The sequence below is a fragment of the Thalassophryne amazonica genome, chromosome 2, assembly GCF_902500255.1.
Source record: "Thalassophryne amazonica chromosome 2, fThaAma1.1, whole genome shotgun sequence".
Taxonomy (NCBI): Eukaryota; Metazoa; Chordata; class Actinopteri; order Batrachoidiformes; family Batrachoididae; genus Thalassophryne; species Thalassophryne amazonica.
In genome coordinates, this window is record NC_047104.1 from 38,276,271 (window position 1) to 38,295,054 (window position 18,784).

The 18,784-nt window shown below is 41.3% G+C and overlaps 1 protein-coding gene across 2 annotated transcripts in view; it reads left to right on the forward strand.

The window, feature by feature from the left end:
• Positions 1-343: 343 nt before the first annotated feature.
• LOC117523498 (EMILIN-1-like) overlaps positions 344-18,784 on the forward strand; it is a 115,176-nt gene continuing 96,735 nt past the window's right edge. For both annotated transcript variants that reach the window (XM_034185062.1, XM_034185055.1), the window contains exon 1: positions 344-876. In XM_034185062.1, coding sequence (XP_034040953.1) covers positions 719-876 — 158 coding nt within the window. In that variant the 5' untranslated portion in view covers positions 344-718. The remainder of the gene's footprint in view (positions 877-18,784) is intronic.

The window sequence follows — 18,784 nt, forward strand, 5'->3', positions numbered from 1 at the left end:
GCATATGATTCCTGCTTCATGCGCAATTCAACCACATTCGTACTGTGTGAAGGGACCCTGAAAAATGTAAAAAAGAATAAGTCTCTTTTCCTTCTCCCTTGTTCCCACAGCAGATCTGACGTGGATCTGCAAGTTGATTTGGCACAGGTTTTACGCCAGATGCCCTTCCTGACCCAATTCCACATTACGTGGAGAATGAGCAGGGGTGTCTTCGAACCGAGAACCTTCTGTTGGTTCAGGTTACATTTATGTTTAATGCCACCAGAAACAAACGTAGTGGGAGGGGATGGCTTCAATGAGAGAGAGAGAGAGAGAGAGAGAGAGAGAGAGAGAGAGAGAGAGAGAGAGAGAGATGTAATAAAGAGGAGGAGTAACAGTTTTTCTTTTAGTCTTCAGCCTCCTTCAGCTCGTGTGGAAAGTATTTTTGTTCTTTGTTCCAGATCACAGATGGTCTGAATCTTGGACCAGGACGAACCCAGAAACCACAAAATGGACTAAAGAGGACTAAAGGAGGAGTGAACTCTGAACTCTGTGCACCTCGACTGCTTCTCTCACCATGTGAACGTGGTTCTGGTGGATAAATTCTGTGGAAAGTTTTCGTTTGTTTGTTTGAGCACTATGGATCGAAGTGTTTTATCAGCCAGCTGAGGCCTTCTTCCAGTTCCGATCGATTATCGATATCCGGTATTGATCGGCAGGGGGGGTGGGGCGGCGCAGGATGGACGTGCCGCTCGTGCTGCTCGCGCTGTGGACGTGCTGCTGCTGGACGCTCGCGGACACGAAGGGCTCGTTCCCGCTCAGACCCGCCTACAGCCTGTACTCCACGGGACACGGCGGCGCGCACGGGCACGCAGCACGCGCCACCAGCAGGCACAGGTAGTCCCACGCGCACACACGCACACACGCAGCTGGAAAGGTGATGACGTCAGCGTGTGTTCCCCTCCACACGTCCAAACGCCTGTGCTAAAATTAAACACATTTCAAGAAGGATTTAAAGGGGAAAAAAACTTTATTAGACAAAGTTCTTAAATGTCAGAAGTCCTCCGTCATACCTCAAACACACGAACTCTGATTTTTTTTAACGGGACATAAACGCGCTTTTTGCTTTTACACACAGCTGAGATTATCGTGAGACATTTTTAGATTCTTTTTATAACCAAAAATAAAAACCAGCCTGCGAATATTTCACATCAAAGCCTGAGAAAACTAACTTTAATTTGCTGTTAATGTTTTGCTGGAACCCCCCCCCCCCCCCCAAAAAAAAAACAAAAAACAAAAAAAAAGAGAGTAAAGCTATAAAAATAATCCCACTTAAATTAAAACTACACTAAAAGTACTAAAAATAAACCCTCATAAATGTGAACACTAGATAACTTATTTTGTGTCAGAGACTAAAACAGTATTTTTACACGTAAAAAGCCAACGTCTGTCAGACCTTTTAGTCAAACTGGAGGCAGGTTCGAAGGGTTTAAACTCAGATCAGGAAACAGACTTTGCTTCTTGCCAAATGTTGAGTTCTCTGATACAAAAGGTGCTGTGTTCTATGTGGTTTAACAAATCTATATACCAGGATGTAAAAGCTGACATTCCAAACCGTCTAATTCAATCTGTCTTTTGATCTCGAATCCAGATTAATTTGGATAGTTGTTGCAGTACTTTTGGTTACTTCCAAGAGATGGGGATGGACCGCAAGTCTGCCCGGTGGAGGGACCCGGGGCCGTCCCAGACCCAGGGTGGTTCCACAGGCTGTTGCAACAATGTGCAACACCAGTTTCATGCTCCTTGACGTGACCTAATTTCTTCTTTTGTTATTTTCATGGTCCAGTAGATTTTCAAAATCCGTCTTCAGCACTTGTGGAGACAATTTCTTTCTCCTGATGTCATTCTGGGCAGCATAGTGACTTAGTGGTTAGCACTGTTGCCTCACAGCAAGAAGGTCATGGGATCACTTCACAGATGGGTCTTTCTGTGTAGAGTTTGCGTGTTCTTCCCGTGTTTGCGTGGGTTCCCTCCAGGTGCTCTGGCTTCTCCCCACATCCAAAGATACTCTGGTTAGATGAACTGGAAACTTTAAATTGATCATGCGTGTGAATGAGTTTGTTTGTCTACCTGCACTAGACTGGCCTCCTGTCCAAGGTATACTCAGCCTCTCATCCGATGACTGCTGAGATAGGCTCCAGCCCCCCCATGGCCCTTGATTGGAGTAAGTGTGACAGAGGCCAACAGGAGTCACTGTGCATATGTTAGTCACTAAACCTCATTCTTCAACACCTAAAGACACTGGCCACAGACACCGGGGACGGTGGGTTTTACCCTCCTGGTTAGAGCACCTGCCTCCCATGCTGGAGATCGCGGGTTCACATCCCGAGAGTGGAGTAAATGGAGAGAAACACATACACAACACGGGGGTTAAATTGGTGCAAAGTACAAAGTCAGTGAAGTGGAACACCAAAATGTACGTGGTCTGTTAGAAAACTATCCGACCTTTTTATTTTTTGCAAAAACCATATGGATTTGAATCACGTGTGATGGCATCAGCCAAGTTTGAACCTTCGTGCGCATGCGTGAGTTTTTTCACGCCTGTCGGCTGCGTCACTCGCCTGTGAGCAGGCTTTGTGTGAGCACTGGTCCACCCCTCTCGTCGGATTTTTATTGCGAATAAAATGTCTGAATGATTTGGAGCTTTGCTGCATCAAATTTTTCCAGAAGGTTCAAGCTTGGCTGATGCAATCACACGTGATTCAAATCCATATGGTTTTTGCAAAAAATAAAAAGGTCGGATACTTTTCTAACAGACCTCGTAAGTCCCTTTTCTGTTGTTTATAAATTAATAAAATATCAAGTGACAAGAATCTATTTTAGCTATTATATAGAACAAATAATTAATGTTTTTACATTCTTTCAATGGAATGAATATTTAATTTGGTGAAAGCTAGAACATTCAACTCGGCTTTGCCTCTTTGAATGTTATGTTCCAGCTTTCACCTCATGAAATATTCGTACCATTGAACTCATAAACATTCATTATTTGCATAATAGAAAATGGATGATGTCCTTTTCCAGGTTTCACATCCACAGAGCCAATACTGCCCCCGCATTAACTGACTTTTTTTTTCTTCTTTATTAGAAGACAAAGACAACATGACAACATAAAACAAAACAGGCATTAACGAGCACTGACTCACATTAACTGACTTTATTATTTCCTTCAGGAAACAAACATTTCTTTTGGATTCTTCTGTTTTTGATTTGATTGCTAAATTCACTTTGAATTTGTTGGATTGGCACATCCAATCCAATCCAATCCACTTTATTTATATAGCACATTTAACAACAAAAACGTTCCAAAGTGCTGCACATAGAATCACGATAGATAAAACCCCAATAAATTAAAAATAAGAAAATTAACAATAAAAATAAGTAGAATATGCAAGATAAATAAATACATACATACATACAAAAGATAAAACCAATAAAATCTACCTAATTAAAAACAAAAACAATAAAACAGAGGACCACACAACTCATGCGGTGTTGAAAACCAGAGAATAAAAGTGGGTCTTCAGACGAGACTTAAAACACTCCACTGTGGGGGCTGTTCAGACATGGAGGGGCAGAGCGTTCCAAAGTCTGGGGCCAGCCACAGAGAAAGCCCTGTCCCCCCTGGTTTTAAGTCTCATCTTAGGTACAACAAGCTGGAAATGACCCTCAGACCTCAGAGTATGCGCTGGAGAGTAAATTTGTAGGAGGTCAGTGATGTATTGAGGGGCCATTCCATTCAAAGCTTTAAAGACAAACAATAAAATCTTAAAATCAATTATAAAATTAATAGGAAGCCAGTGCAAAGATGCAAGATGGGGATATGTGAGCACGCTTCCAGGCCCCTGTTAAAAGTCGTGCTGCAGCTTTCTGGACTGCAAACGGGAAAGAGCCCGTTGGCTGATGCTGAAATGAAGTGCGTTACAGTAGTCCAAATGACTTGAAATAAAAGAGTGCACAACTTGTTCAAAAAGGTTAAAAGATAAAAACGGTTTTACCTTTGATAAAAGACGAAGATGATAAAAACACGATTTCAAAACACCATTGATTTGTTTATCAAATTTAAAATCGCTGTCTATGGTGACGCCAAGGCTGGTGACTTTGGGACACACAAAATCCTTGAGAGGTCCCAAGTCAACGAGGGCACTTCCAAACAACATAACCTCTGTCTTGCCCTCATTAAGTTTTAAAAATTTCTGTGACAACCAAGCTCTGACGTCACACAGACAGTCGAGTAGGGGTGTCAGGGGGCAAAGGCTGTTTTTAGCAATTGGCACATGTTTTACACCAGATGCCCTGTTTGACACAATGGCAGATATACAAGGAGAATGCAGCACAGGTGGCATTGAACCAGGAACCTTCTTGTTGGAAGACAATCATGGCACTGTCATTCAGCTTTTACTCATGGACTTTAATTTTTCTTTGTGATGTTTTATTCCATGTCACCATTTTCGTCTTTCAGTGATAAGACCAGGTCCATCTTTTATCCACTTTTGATTGGCCTTTCCAATGTTATTTTGACTTTTGGGCTTCATATCAGAGAAGGTGGCTCTGTGGGTTAGGATTCCACTGGTCACTGAGGACCGCCCAGTCAACACATTTTCCATCTCTACCTGCTCTGCCAAAATCTGATTAACTCATTCAGGTGTACAATCCATCAAGCACCAGTAGATGCCTGAATGAGATAATCAGCTTGTGACACAGCTGGGAGACAACGAAAATGTGCACGTTAGGTGGTACTTGTGGACTGATTTCAGAACCACTGTGTTAAACCCCCTGCTGAGATGATCGGTTGCAAGGAAGACCTGCACGGTCTTTCATGGCACACTGTTGCCCACCAGTAAATTAGACTGTCATGTATATAGACTGGGCTTTGATTCCAGCTCTGGGATTTCAGCTACATGTCTGTGTCTTTGGACAAGACACTTCATCGGTATCGTCCATGGGTACTGGTCATGGCTGGGGAAGTAACTGGCAAAGAACATCTCCATGTTTTGAGTCATAGACTCTCATCTGCTTTATGTATCTGGAAATCCCGATTGTCCTCAGGCCTGTAGGACTTCTTGATGTCAGAGCCAGGTCATCAGCAAAAACTATGTCCTCTAAATGGAATGAAAAGCACCAGCAGATTCCAGTCTCCCCTCCCTGTTATTGTGTCATTCATGAGTCAGTCCACAATCAGGAAACAGAGGAACCTTGACGTACAACATCTCTGTCACACCCTCCCAGTTTTTCTTCATAGTGTCCTCATCTCCTGAGTAAAACCCTGAAGTCATCCAGACCACCATTTCTGCAGGTCTGTCCTGGTAAAACAGGCAGAGTCTTGTGTGGCGCCGTTTACTTTTGCACATGAAATCTTACCCCTCCACCCCCCAAAAAAAGCAGTGACAACATCACATAAACAATGGATTTCATGCTGGTTGTTCACAATAACAATGATGTCATCAACATGCTGAGCAAATAATGAATCACAGGATCAGTGTGATGCAAAACAAACAAAAAAAAAAAATAAATATATATATATATATATATATATATATATATATATATATATATATATATATATATATATATATACACACACAGCGTTAAAACACCATCAGCACCATATATACCTTTGCAAATCATCAATTGGAAGTGCCGTAATTGTGGGTTTTTCTTCTGTTTCCTTCACTTGTCACTGCTCATGAGTTTCCTTCACAAGAAGAAAAAGAAAACACGCATTGGTTTTCTATTTCCACTGACATTATTTCAACAGGAAGATGACAGATCTGTATTTGGATCAATGTGACAGCTTTCATTTCTCAATCTTTTCCAAATGTGATAGAATGTAAATAATAATCAATAAACAAAAAAAGGTAAGTGAAGTGATCTTGCCCTGTAATGGCTGCATTAATCAGATGATGTTGTGCTGCACCTCCATGTGTCGTAAAGTTTCTGTTTTGTTCACTGCTAAAATATATATAAATCATAAACAGTGCTGCTGATGGAGGAGACAACGGGAGACAGAAATAAGACAGGATTAGCAGCGTTTTATAAGGCCTCCTGTTGTTTTTTATGAAAGCGTGTGGAAAAAAACAAACTTGTGACAGACTGAACAGCAGCGATATGATGGAGAAAAAAAATCACACACTGAGTAGAAAGTGAAAGTTGTCATCATGGTGATTATCTTACATTTTACAGCATGTACAGTCATGTCCATAACTAGTTGGACAATGACAGTTTTTGTCATTTTGCCTCTATATACACACTCACTCATCTTCAACTGCTTACTCTAATTAAGGGTCACGGGGGGGCTGGAGCCTATCCCATCAGTCATAGGGCGTGAGGCAGTGTACCCCCTGGACAGGGTGCCAGTCTGTCGCAGGGTCACATATAGACAAAAACACATTCACACCCGCAGACAATTTAAAGTTTCCAATCCACCCAACCTGCATGTCTTTGGATGTGGGAGGAAGCCGGAGCACCTGGAGAGAACCCACACAAACACAGGAAGAACAATCAAACTCCACACAGAAAGGCCACAGGTGGGAATCAAACCATGACCTTCTCGCTGTGAGGCAACAGTGCTAACCACTAAGCCACCGTGCTACCTGCCTCTATACACACCTGTAAAATTCAAATAAAATGAAACATTCAAGATGTCCTTGTCATTAGAGCTGCAACAAAATTATTATTTTCATAACTGATTAATTATGAAACTAATTGTAGTTAATCAATTACTTATTTTGTCCATAAAATATCAGAAAATGGTAAAAATGTTGACAAGATGATGCCTTCAGATGTAGATATTCAATTTACTGCCAGACAGGAGTAAATAAACTCGTAAATATTCACATTTAAGGAGCAGAACTCAGAGAATTTGGATATTTAAAAAAGACTCAAAATGTTGCTTTGGTAATCAAAATAATTGACTAAGCATCAATTAATCATTCAAAGGTTTAAAGATTTTATTGTTGTTTTCACTGTGCATTTGTATACACAAGAGAATGAAATTTTGTTACTCATTCAGTGACTGCAGTGCACTAGAAACCTCAATAGAATAGTTTACATCATAAAATAAATAAATAAAGCACATCATAATAAACTAATATAGTCATAAAAACAGATAAAATACAATCAATCAATTAATCAATTAATTTCAAACTTTCAGCTTGAAGAGGCTTTACAAAAATATATTTCATCAATTATTTAGGGATTAAGGCCATTTTTATACACACTCCTGTCATTTCCAGACCCATAAATAATTTGACTATTTTAAATACTAATCATCACTTTTACAGCCACTTTTCTTTAGACACGTCAGGTGGTCTTGGACTTCATTTCCATCAATCATTAAGACATACAAACAGTATGGTACTGTGTGGCAAGGGTGTCTGGAGGAGGCAGTTCTCAATAACTGTGACCACACAGGAAGGAGGTGGGTGAGGGCAGCCAGCAAGAAACCCATGACATGGCATTGCCAGACCCACAGAGCTTGAATGGCTGGATGAACCTGAAAAATGGCCCGAGACTTATTATGGCTGAATTTGCAGCTATCTGATCAACACACTTGGGCCTCATGATAGTGAGGAAGGTTTTCAAGTCTTTGGAGGCGTAGATCAGTGTACAGTTTTATTAGTGGTCACATGAGGGAACGCCGTTATCAGCCTGTTGGTGTTTGTTTGTGCTCTTTCTGCTGTCTGGTCCCATCTTTGTGGGGTGCATGCAGTGCAGCAGCAGGATGTGCCTTGATGTTGAGGTACTTTTTAATGTGGTCCAAAAAAAAAAAAACACTCCTTCACAGTCTGGCTGGTGTGCGCATCCGTGAGTCAGGCTGCAGTTCACCTGAAAGCCACCATACCAGCTAGACCCGAACCATGGCTTCTTGGACAGTCGCCTCTGCGCTTCTTCTTGCTGGCTTTACTTCTTCCGCGGCTTACACTCATTTTGACACTGGCGAGTCCAACTTTTCACTTTTCACATTGTGTACGTCCATTGTCTGCAAAATCGCTCTTTTTGCGTGCTCGCGTTCTGCATAAATGCTCGTCTTTAGAAATGTTAATCTGTGTTTGATTTCAAAAGAATTAACTGAAAATCAGATCGTTAGTTTGCCATAATAACTTCAGTCACAGCTTATTGCCTAAATGTGGAGCTGCACAGAGGAAACCAAAGGAAAAAAGAAAATGAAAATACACAAGGGGAGTGGGTTTGTTTTTAATCTGATGAGTTTGACCACAGGTTGAGCTCCTGTGATCCCATCTTCCACCTGTACTGGACACTTTTGAGCCAAACGACATCCGATCCTCCAGACTAAATGCTTGCGAAGTGAAAATCTTGAAAATGGTCATTGTCATCCATCTGGATGTGATGTGTTGATGAGTTTTACATATGACGCTGAGCTGATCCATCAGTGTGTGATGATCACCGAGTGCACACTTTGAATGGTGACATCTTGAAATATTATGCGCAGTCAGGGGCTGAATAAGAGTTTTCTGCCCACCAGTATGGCCCACGCACCGAATGACTCCAGCCCGTGACATCATCTTGATGCCTCATACTAACTTCTGTGGTTGTGTTTGTGATTGAGAAACTGCTCATAGTGTAACTTTTGTCATCACCAAGCACAGCTTCACAGTGAAGTTTTCTCAAGAGAAAACATATTATTACGGAACCCGGGAGAGGTCACGTAAAGTGATATGTTTTTCTGGCCATGATAATTTGTGCACACGTTTCCCTTTAATTGAGCCCTCGAATTAATAAAACGTGTGCACATTTTCCTTTAATTGAGCCCTCAATTAAATAAAATGTGCGCACGTTTTCCTTTAATTGAGCCATCGCATTAATAAAATGAGCACCCGTTTTCTTTAATTGAGCTCTTGAATTAATAAAACGAGCCATGTTTAAGTAGATCGTGCCCTTGTTTTACTCAAACGATGCTTAAAACATGCGCACAATATAATAAAACGTGCGCACAATATCATAAAATGAGCGCACAATATAATAAAACGTGTGCACATTCTCTCCACATGCAAAACATTTTGCGATGACACTTCCAGGGCTCCGTATATTATATCTAGACTCAAGTCTCTCTTGTGCTGCCTGGCAAAGTTTGGTTTCACATCTTTTTCAGAAAATCCTTCTCTGTACTAGCAAGCTGTACGGTATAATGGAGTGAATATTCCTGCTCCAGGCAGTCCTCATTTGTTCAGTTACATGTGTAAAAGTGTTTTTGATGGCTTCCCTGATGAGTTTCCTGCAAGACAGTGGTTCTGCAAAGTTTCAGTCAGTAACCCTGTAAAACAACTGAATATTCAGAATATTCAAATGGTCGATTATGATAGATACAGGTGAAGACCAGAAACACCCTGATTTTCAGCCATGTTACCATTTTTTTAATATGAGCGAAGCATCGCGCAGCGGCTCGAAGCTCACTCATGGTACGGGGCCTCCTGAACAGAAAGTGCCAAATTTCAAATCCACAGTAAAACAGGAAATGTCCCATGGAATCTCGCGGGAACTCAGTGGCAACAGGAAGTGACAAATTCTCAGTCACAGTGAAACAGGTAATGTCAAATGTTGAACACTTCCTGGCATGGGTGGAGCTAGAGTGGAGGCCGGGGTTTCACTGGACTCCCCTGAAATCAGATTGGACACAGATGATTGACATGTCATGGCACAACACGTCTGGTTGAAAGACCTGCATTTTCAAATTAGTGAGCCACACTGACTGCTAGGTTCCTCCTATCCAGTGGTTTGTGCTGTGTACCACAAAAAGTTCTAATCCACCTTAGTAGAAAAAGAAAAATGTTTGCTTCAGATTTGAACTGAACACGTTGTTTGAACTATGGACATCTAATCACACCAAACTTATATTGATGAGTAAACAACGGTATTTTATGCCATAAATGAGGACCAGGTTGTTAAAAACAGCATTTCTCCTTTAATTCTGGGGGCCTTATTTATATACACACATGTAAGCTAACAGACAGCAGCTGGTTCATGCTCTGTTGGCTTATTAGTGGAGCAGATAACTGAAACAATCCTTCAAATGGTGATACAAGCATCAAATTCAGCACAAATACAGCTGGAGCAAAATTAATGGAGCAACTTTAACTTTTGAACCCTGTACAAACTGAAACTGACCTTTGTCGCCATTATTGCTGCTTTTACCTCATAACTCCAAAACATTCAGTTACAGACTGTCCAAACTATACCTTGAGAGACAATAATTTGTCCATATTGTACAGCCCTACTCTCAACTAGCTGAAAACTTTGAATATTAATTTACTTCTACATAAAAAAAAATGCTTAAAGTGGCAGGGGGTTAAGAGGGCTGTAATTTGGGGGTCAGCTGAAAAGCAAAAAAAGAAAAATGCTTAAAAGGTGGGGAGTATGGGGGGCAGAGCCCCTCCAGAAGCTGAAAGTTAAAATAAGGAAAATGCTTAAAAAGGCGGGCTGTCGGGGGGGGGGGGCCTCCCCACCCCCCAGAAGCTGAAAGGTTTTAGTCATGCTCATGCTCCCAAGAACAATTTTACAAAAAAATTAAAAGTATGTCCGTGACATACTGTATGCATATTATAATAATTTACAGTTCCTCTTTTTATGTCTACAAGGTCTGTCAATAAAGTATAGGTCTTTTTTATTTTTTTCAAAAACTATATGGATTTCATTCATATGTTTTTACGTCAGACATGCTTGAACTCTCGTGCGCATGCGTGAGTTTTTTCACGCCTGTCGGTGACGTCATTCGCCTGTGAGCACTCCTTGTGGGAGGAGTCGTCCAGCCACTCATCGGAATTCCTTTGTCTGAGAAGTTGCTGAGAGACTGGCGCTTTGTTTGATCAAAATTTTTTCTAAACCTGTGAGACACATCGAAGTGGACACAGTTCGAAAAATTATGCTGGTTTTCGGTGAAGATTTTAATGGCTGATGAGAGATTTTGAGGTGATACTGTCGCTTTAAGGACTTCCCACGGAGCGAGACATCGCGCAGCGCTCTCAGGCGCCGTCGTCAGCCTGTCTCAAGCTGAAAACCTCCACATTTCAGGCTCTATTGATCCAGGACGTCGTGAGAGAACAGAGAAGTTTCAGAAGAAGTCGGTTTCAGCATTTTATCCGTATATTCCACTGTTAAAGGAGATTTTTTTAATGAAAGATGTGCAGACGGGTCCGCGCGTCGGGACGCAGCCGGCGCGGTGCGGCGGCACAGGAAAAACACCTCCGTGTTAATAACCATTTGTAAAATCCAGGCGGCTTTTGATGGCTTTCAGTGGAGTGAGTATATGAGAAATTGTTTAACAGCTGGACATGTTCCAACTTGTCCTTAAGGCTTCCAACAGAGGTGTTTTTCCTGTGGTGGAGCGTCGCGGCGGCTGCGAGCCGACGCTGCAATACGCCCGCACGTCTTTCATTAAAAAAATCTCCTTTAACAGTGGACTATCTGGATAAAATGCTGAAACCGACTACTTCTGAAACTTCTCTGTTCTCTCACGACGTCCTGGATCAATAGAGCCTGAAATGTGGAGGTTTTCACCTTGAAACAGGCTGACGACGGCGCCTGGGAGTGCTGCGCGATGTCCCGCTCTGTGGGAAGTCCTTAAAGCGACAGTATCACCTCAAAATCTCTCATCAGCCGTTAAAATTTTCACCGGAAACCAGCTTAATTTTTCGAACCGTGTCCACTTCGATGTGTCTCACAGGTTTAGAAAAAATTTTGATCAAACAAAGCGCCAGTCTCTCAGCAACTTCTCAGACAAAGGAATTCCGACGAGGGGCTGGACGACTCCTCCCACAGGCGAATGACGTCACCGACAGGCGTGGAAAAACTCACGCATGCGCACGAGGGTTCAAGCATGTCTGACGTAAAAACATATGAATGAAATCCATATAGTTTTTGAAAAAATAAAAAGGACCTATACTTTATTGACAGCCCTCGTAGTTTAAATCAAAAAGCTGGCACCGAGGGACATAAAGTCTTGTCACTAATCACAGACCATTCTTGCCTTTGACATACTTTTTACATTTCTTTGTGATTGTTGTAACTGAACTCCAAGTGACAGGCCACACTTAACATTTAATAGTATACAAATAATGAATATTTATGAGTGCAGTGGTAAGAAAGTTCGCATCAGTTGAAAGATGGAACATTCCATCTTTTAACAAATGACAATATTCTGTCCATTGCACAAATGGAAAACATTCATTATTTGTCTTATATGACACCTAAATATATTTGCCTTATTTGAAATTTCATTTAAAATTTGAAGGGTGTTTCTTGTAGGAACATGGGGCAGAGTAGGCTCCATGTCCGCCCAGCAGTTCACTTCAGCTGGGGTCAGCCACCACATGGCTGAGCTCAGCAAGAGTTGCTTTTCTCCTCAGCGGTGGGTGGAAGGACACCTCTGCTTTCCTAAGTCCAGCTATTCTGGACTGAGACAAAAATTTGACTCTGGACTTTTTGGTCCAGACTGGCCCACCACTACAGTCCACGTACAGATACTGTGCCAACTCACCCTCATTGAAGTACATATAAACACACAAGCCCTTAATAACACTACTATACTGAACAATATATCACTTTATATTCTGGAGCCTTGAATAAAATAAGTGATGAAAATTGTGAAAATAGCATATTTACATGCTCAAACCACATCACATTGCAACATGTGAGTTGAAAGCTTGTAGATCTGCAGTCATGTGTGGCATTCTTTGATGAAAGTATAAAATAGTGATTATATGGTTGTTAATAAAAGCAACTAATCAGTTAATCGTGATACGAATATGGTATTGTTTTCCAGTGCTTTAGATAACTACATTTAGTTGTAACACATCACACTGTGCTTTGCTATGAGGTGAGTACATTACATGTTTGATTTGAATGTTTATGGAGACGTAAATCTCTTAAACCCATGGAACCTGAAAAGGTGGGGAGGGGCATTTCATTTATATGACGGGCTAAACCTTTATATGAATGACTGTTTATCCACACTGTGCTGGCACCAAACACACCATCGCCACCACCACTGATCTACTCCTGTATGACCTCCATGGCAGCGGTAGCCGCGTCCTCAATTTCACTGTCCAACTCGTTCGACATCACCGGCTGCTGAGCCTGAGAGGGACCCGCTGCAGGCGCCCCTGCCAGGCCAGTCCCAGGAGCAAACAAACCTGATTTTTTTTTCTGCTCAGCAGCATCCACAGCCCAAGCTCTTTTTTCCATTTTCTGTACGGCCTTTACGTTTCTTATCCATTTTGTGAGTTGCTTTATTTTTCGTGTTCTGTTGTGTTTTTTTCTCTTGTTCTCACCATGTACCCACAATTGGGACAGGTATTTCTTGACAGACGACAAACTACTGGTTTCAGTGCTGTGTGTCTGCAGGCTGCAGTTGGGCTCTGTGGGCCGTGCATGTCTCTCTGTTTGGGCTAGGAAAGTTACCACAGGAAAAAATAAAAATAAAAAAATACCGGGCAGCCATCAGCCCATTTATTGAACGGCCCACCGGGAAAAATCCTGGTACTCTTAATTGCCAATCCGTGTCTGTCAGCAGTACATTAATTTGTCCAGTTTTTAATCTGACAGTGCTACTACAACCACTAAAGATGTTCCCGCGAACACTGAAGCTATTTTTTCCACAAGCTAATGAAGGCGTTCAGTAGAGTGAAACATATGGGACAAAAATGCACAGTAAATAGAACTAAAATAAACACTGCACGATGACAGTCATAAAGAATGTCACATGACATAATTCACCAATCAAATGACAAGGATCTATTTTGATGTCATATAAAACAAATAATGAATATTGTCCATTCATGAAATGGAGAGAATATTTGCATGAGTTGAAAGATGGAATATTTGCATGAGTTGAAAGATGGAACATTCCATCTTTCAACTCATGCAAATATTCTCTCCATTTCATGAATGGACAATATTCATTATTTGTTTTATATGACACCTAAATTAATCCTTGTCATTTGATATTTTTCTTAAAATTAGACAGGTGTTTTTTCTCTGAGCAGGAAGCCGTCTGCACAGGGGTTGACTGCCAACACACCGCTGAGCTCAGCGGGAGCCGCTGTGGGTCAAAGTGCAGTATGTGGAAGCACGTCTACTGTCCTCAATCGCAATAGCAACTTGTTTATTCTTCATCTGAGAGCACTTATTGACACTAAAGATGTCCCCGTGAACACTGCTTAAGCTTCTAATCACCATATTGTGTACTGAATTTAGCTTCCTCATATCATGATTGATTGGTTTATTTATTATAATCCTAATGCAGGACTAATAAACACCTTGACATGAAAAGGTTTAAAACTCTTATTGATAAAAGCCCTGACAAATGACAGTTTCTTAGAACAGGATGAGACGTTTCTCTCCGTGTGCTGTGAAGCTGCTGGAAATCTTGTCTCCTTGCAAATTCACATATTTTGTGGACAGTTTTTGACTGGCACTGTAATTCAATTTAGGAATGACTCATAATCATGAAAACAGTAATCTGATTAAACACAGTTGTGCTGTCCCACAATGGGATGAGGTCACCTCAAAAAGTGATCCCATTTGTGAACCACATTATACTTAAGCTGCATATGAATCAAATAAAAAAATGTCAATTCCCCTGCAAACAGCAAAAACTTGTGATATTTTGAGCCGAATGGGACAAAACAGCATTTTGTTCAAATGTTCTGTGTAAGAAATTAGGAATGTTTTGTTTGCTGTCTTTTTTTTTTTTTTTTTTAGTTTTCACTGACAAAATAAAGTGTCGTAGTTAATTACAAACAGAAAACCACATTTAAAGCAAAGTCTTAATGATGACTGTGGAACAAAACGGAAGCACCGCTCAGATTTGCTTCAGTGGATTTTGTTCTGTTGTTAAGCAAATTAACACAAAGGGCCCTATCTTGAAGATCTACAGAGCACAGTCTAAAGTGCATGGTGCATATGGTGCATGTCCAGTTCCACTGTACTATCTACAATGTGCATAATGTAAGCACAAAGTAAGGCACAGGGTGGAAGGGGGGGTGTACTTAGTCACTTAATGTATGTCACTTCCTTAAAGAGGCAGGTGCACCAACAAATGGCACATTGAATGAAGACTTTGTTTGTTTTCTAGAACAACAAAAAAACTCATGAAGGCAATATCGATGGCAAAGGAAACCAAGCGACCAAGCAGGAGGATGTGCTCTGTGATTTGCAGTTTTTGAGAATTTGAGGTGAACGTGGTGCATTCTGAGTCTACCTGAATGAATGAATGAATGAATGAATAGAAACTTGTCACATATATACATACAACGAAACTTGTCCCCTGCATTTAACCATCGTAATTACAGTTAGACACAATCTAACCACTAGGGGCAGTGAGCAGCCACAGTGCAGCGCCCGGGGACCAACTCCAGATGTAGAGATGCTGCCTTGGTCAGAGCCAGAGAAAGGAGCAGACCCTAAATAAGCATGTTTTTGTTTTTTTTATTGTGAGAGGAAACCGGACATGGGGAGAACATGCAAACTCCACACAGAAAGGCCGGGAATCGATCCCATGACCTTCTTGCTGTGAGGCACCAGTGCTAACCACTTATTCACCGTGCTGCCCCCCAAGTCTACATGAGATGAAAAATTATTGTTTCTTCCTGTATTTTTCCTGAAAGATGATCAAGTAACTTCAAATAGTAAAGAACACACGTTTTCAAGGAGTCTCTGACCCTCCTTGATAAAAGTGTACTTTCACAGATGTCCACAGATTATGTTTTCTTCATAACTGCATTTTAAAAAGATGTATTTCTAGTAAAATATTAAACCTGAGGTCAAAAATTAATGAATGAATGTTTATTTGTAAGGATTTGTTTGTTTGTTTGTTTTGGAAATCCACCCTGTGTAAAATTATCTCCTTCTGCTCTGCCACACATCAGCTTGTTCAGTTTATTGTCTTCCATGTTGGTTCTGGACGCCTCATTTCTATTGGCTGTACAAGTATTTTTCTGCATTTATCAAGCGAGCAACACAAATATGATATGTCTGCTCCTCTGGTGATGACCCATGGTCACAGACATAAAGTCATGAAATGACGAATGAGAAGCAGTTTGATCGTCTCATTCATGTCCACATCTGCTGGTGCGTCTCCAACTGGCCGCATGCACGTCTTGTGGACGACGTGCCGCATTTCACCGCGTCATGTGAAACATAGCTCACGTGGGTGACATGACAGTGAGATCGCCTGCTGCGTGTTCTGATCTGACAGTCCATGTAAACCTGGGAGCAGCCTGTCCATGTGCATGCCATGCACACACTCGCTCGCTGCAGCACGTCGCCACAGTGACATATGTTTTTATTTATGTCCACTTGATAACAGCAAACAGACACACGTGTGTCACAGTGGGCAGTTGTTTGTCCATGTCCGTCCAAACACAGTACGTAGTGTCCAGCTGGAATGTCCAGATCCACAGATTTCCACAGCCGCTTCAATGGGAGGACACACCTCCTGTCATCTCAGCGCACACACAAAAGCCATACTCGTGTGGGACTTAGACAAATTTCTCTGCGAGTATGAAAGTGATTATCTGCAGTCTGTAGTCATGCGAAGAGTGCGACTAGCCACATATTTTCTAAGTGCCATGCGAGCGGTGTTAGGTGTTCGTGCGTGTCACCTGGAATTTGGCCGACACCTGTCGTTAGGGGGTGTGATGGGTTTGCATAGCGCACACTTTGTCTTTCAGGCGCTTGTGTGTGCATATAGTTGTAGCAACAGGTGTACGAGACTTTAGAGGCAGGGACGACATTAAACAGTTTGCACATGATTCCTACGCCGTGCGCACTGAGTGTGCACTTCATCCAAACTTCACACTATGTGTGAAGGAGTCCTTAATACTGTACCATATAAATAACCAGGCTTTTGGTGCTCTACAGTGCGAATGCATTCTGCTTCCTCACGATAACAATGCACCAACATTGTGCCTGACCACACCAATACAAGGACCAACACAAGCAGTCTTACTATTTTATTGATGTTGGCCACGAAAATGCTAAATATGTCAAGGGTAACTCTAAAAGAAATGAACACCTTTCCACACAGAAAATCTTCTGGGAAATGAGTGATTCAATTTTGGAGGTGATCCATAATATATTCTGGAACTGAGAATGATTGGTACGTAACATTTAACTCAAAAAGCTGTGAGAGGATGTTGATGAAATTTGTTGAGCAGATTTAGAATTTGATCCTGAAAATATTTTGGATCCAGGATCCAGAAAAGGTTTTAAGCATTCAGGAACATTAAAAAAAATGTGTATATTGAACTTCAGTAACATTTTGTGAGCAGATAAAGAAAAATGCTTTAGAAAGTAATGCATTTATTTTTGAGTCATTCCAGAACATATTCTGGATCTGGAAGAATGTTAGAGATGCAGCAACATTCAACTCAGAAAGTTATGAATGGATGTTGTTGAAATTTTATCAGTATATATAGAAATTCTTTCTGAGTGCCTTTTAATATTCTCATGGATTTACAGTCTTATATGCTCCATTTAATTTGCTTTACTCATATTTAAGGTGGGTTTTCTCTTCTTATTTACTGATTTACTCTGTGAAGCACTTTGTGACTGTATGTCTGTGTAAATGTTATACAAACGCTTCTTTCTTGCTTCCGTGACACGTCAGAGTCCGCATCATGTGTTTAGGTCTAAACAAGAACACCAGGCAACAGATGTTGATCTTGTAAAAACAAGCACCAATGAAATAATTCAATTCATTTAATTGAATTATTATACAACTACACTTAACACAAAGGATCTAAAAAGTGTAGTTGGATTCCCTCCTAAAGACATCACAGTTACATTGAAGGAGAAACTCACAGGACGCCAGTTTGTCCAGGGTGTGTCCAGTTCACCTAACCTGCATGTCTTTGGATGTGGGAGGGAGGCAAAGCACCTGGAGAGAGCCCACGCAAACACAGGGAGGACATGCAAATTCCACACAGAAAGTGGGAATTAATCCCATGACCTTCTTGCTGTGAGGCAACAGTGCTAACCACTAAGCCACCGTGCTGGCCATGAAAGAGAGACTGACAAAGCTAAACTATCCAGTTTTTTTTTTTTAACAAAGCAGTAAAATCTGAAAAATAACTAATCTGCAGGCCAGATAAGCGCACATACACACGTGCACACGTACACATGCACATGCATACATGTGCATGCAGAATCACTCTGGCTGTAAAATCAGCAACAGCAAACTGAAGAACACATATAAACGCCCGCGTGACTCATTTCCTGTTTAAAGGCTGATGACAGTGTGTGTATGTGTGTAGGTGTGTGTGTGTGTGTGTGTGTGTGTGTGTGTGTGTGTGTGTGTGTGTGTGAGATCCAGATCTTGTGCAACTGCATCATCAAGATCATAATTTTTATTTGTGAACATCGTTAAGATTTGTAACTGAAAATTCTGAGCATCACTTTGTCTGAGGGAGCAGTCTGAGGTTATTGCAGCATTCGTCCCTTTAGCCCCGCCCACATCTGTAGTTAACGCTGCAGATTTTGTTACAGCGTGTTTGATTGATGATGAAACATGTTCCTGTAGGTGTGTGTCCACTGATGGAACATTTCGACGTGGGCACTGTGTGTAACGTTCAGACTGTGAGCTGAATGTCGGTTCTTACGTGTGCTGCATTTTAACTGTGAAAATAAGAGTAAAGTTTGATACTGGTGTTTTTCAGCACCTGTATTTTGGGCTATTTGACCTTTTATTGTAAACAGTGAAATGTTTTCCACACTGCAGTTCTCTCTC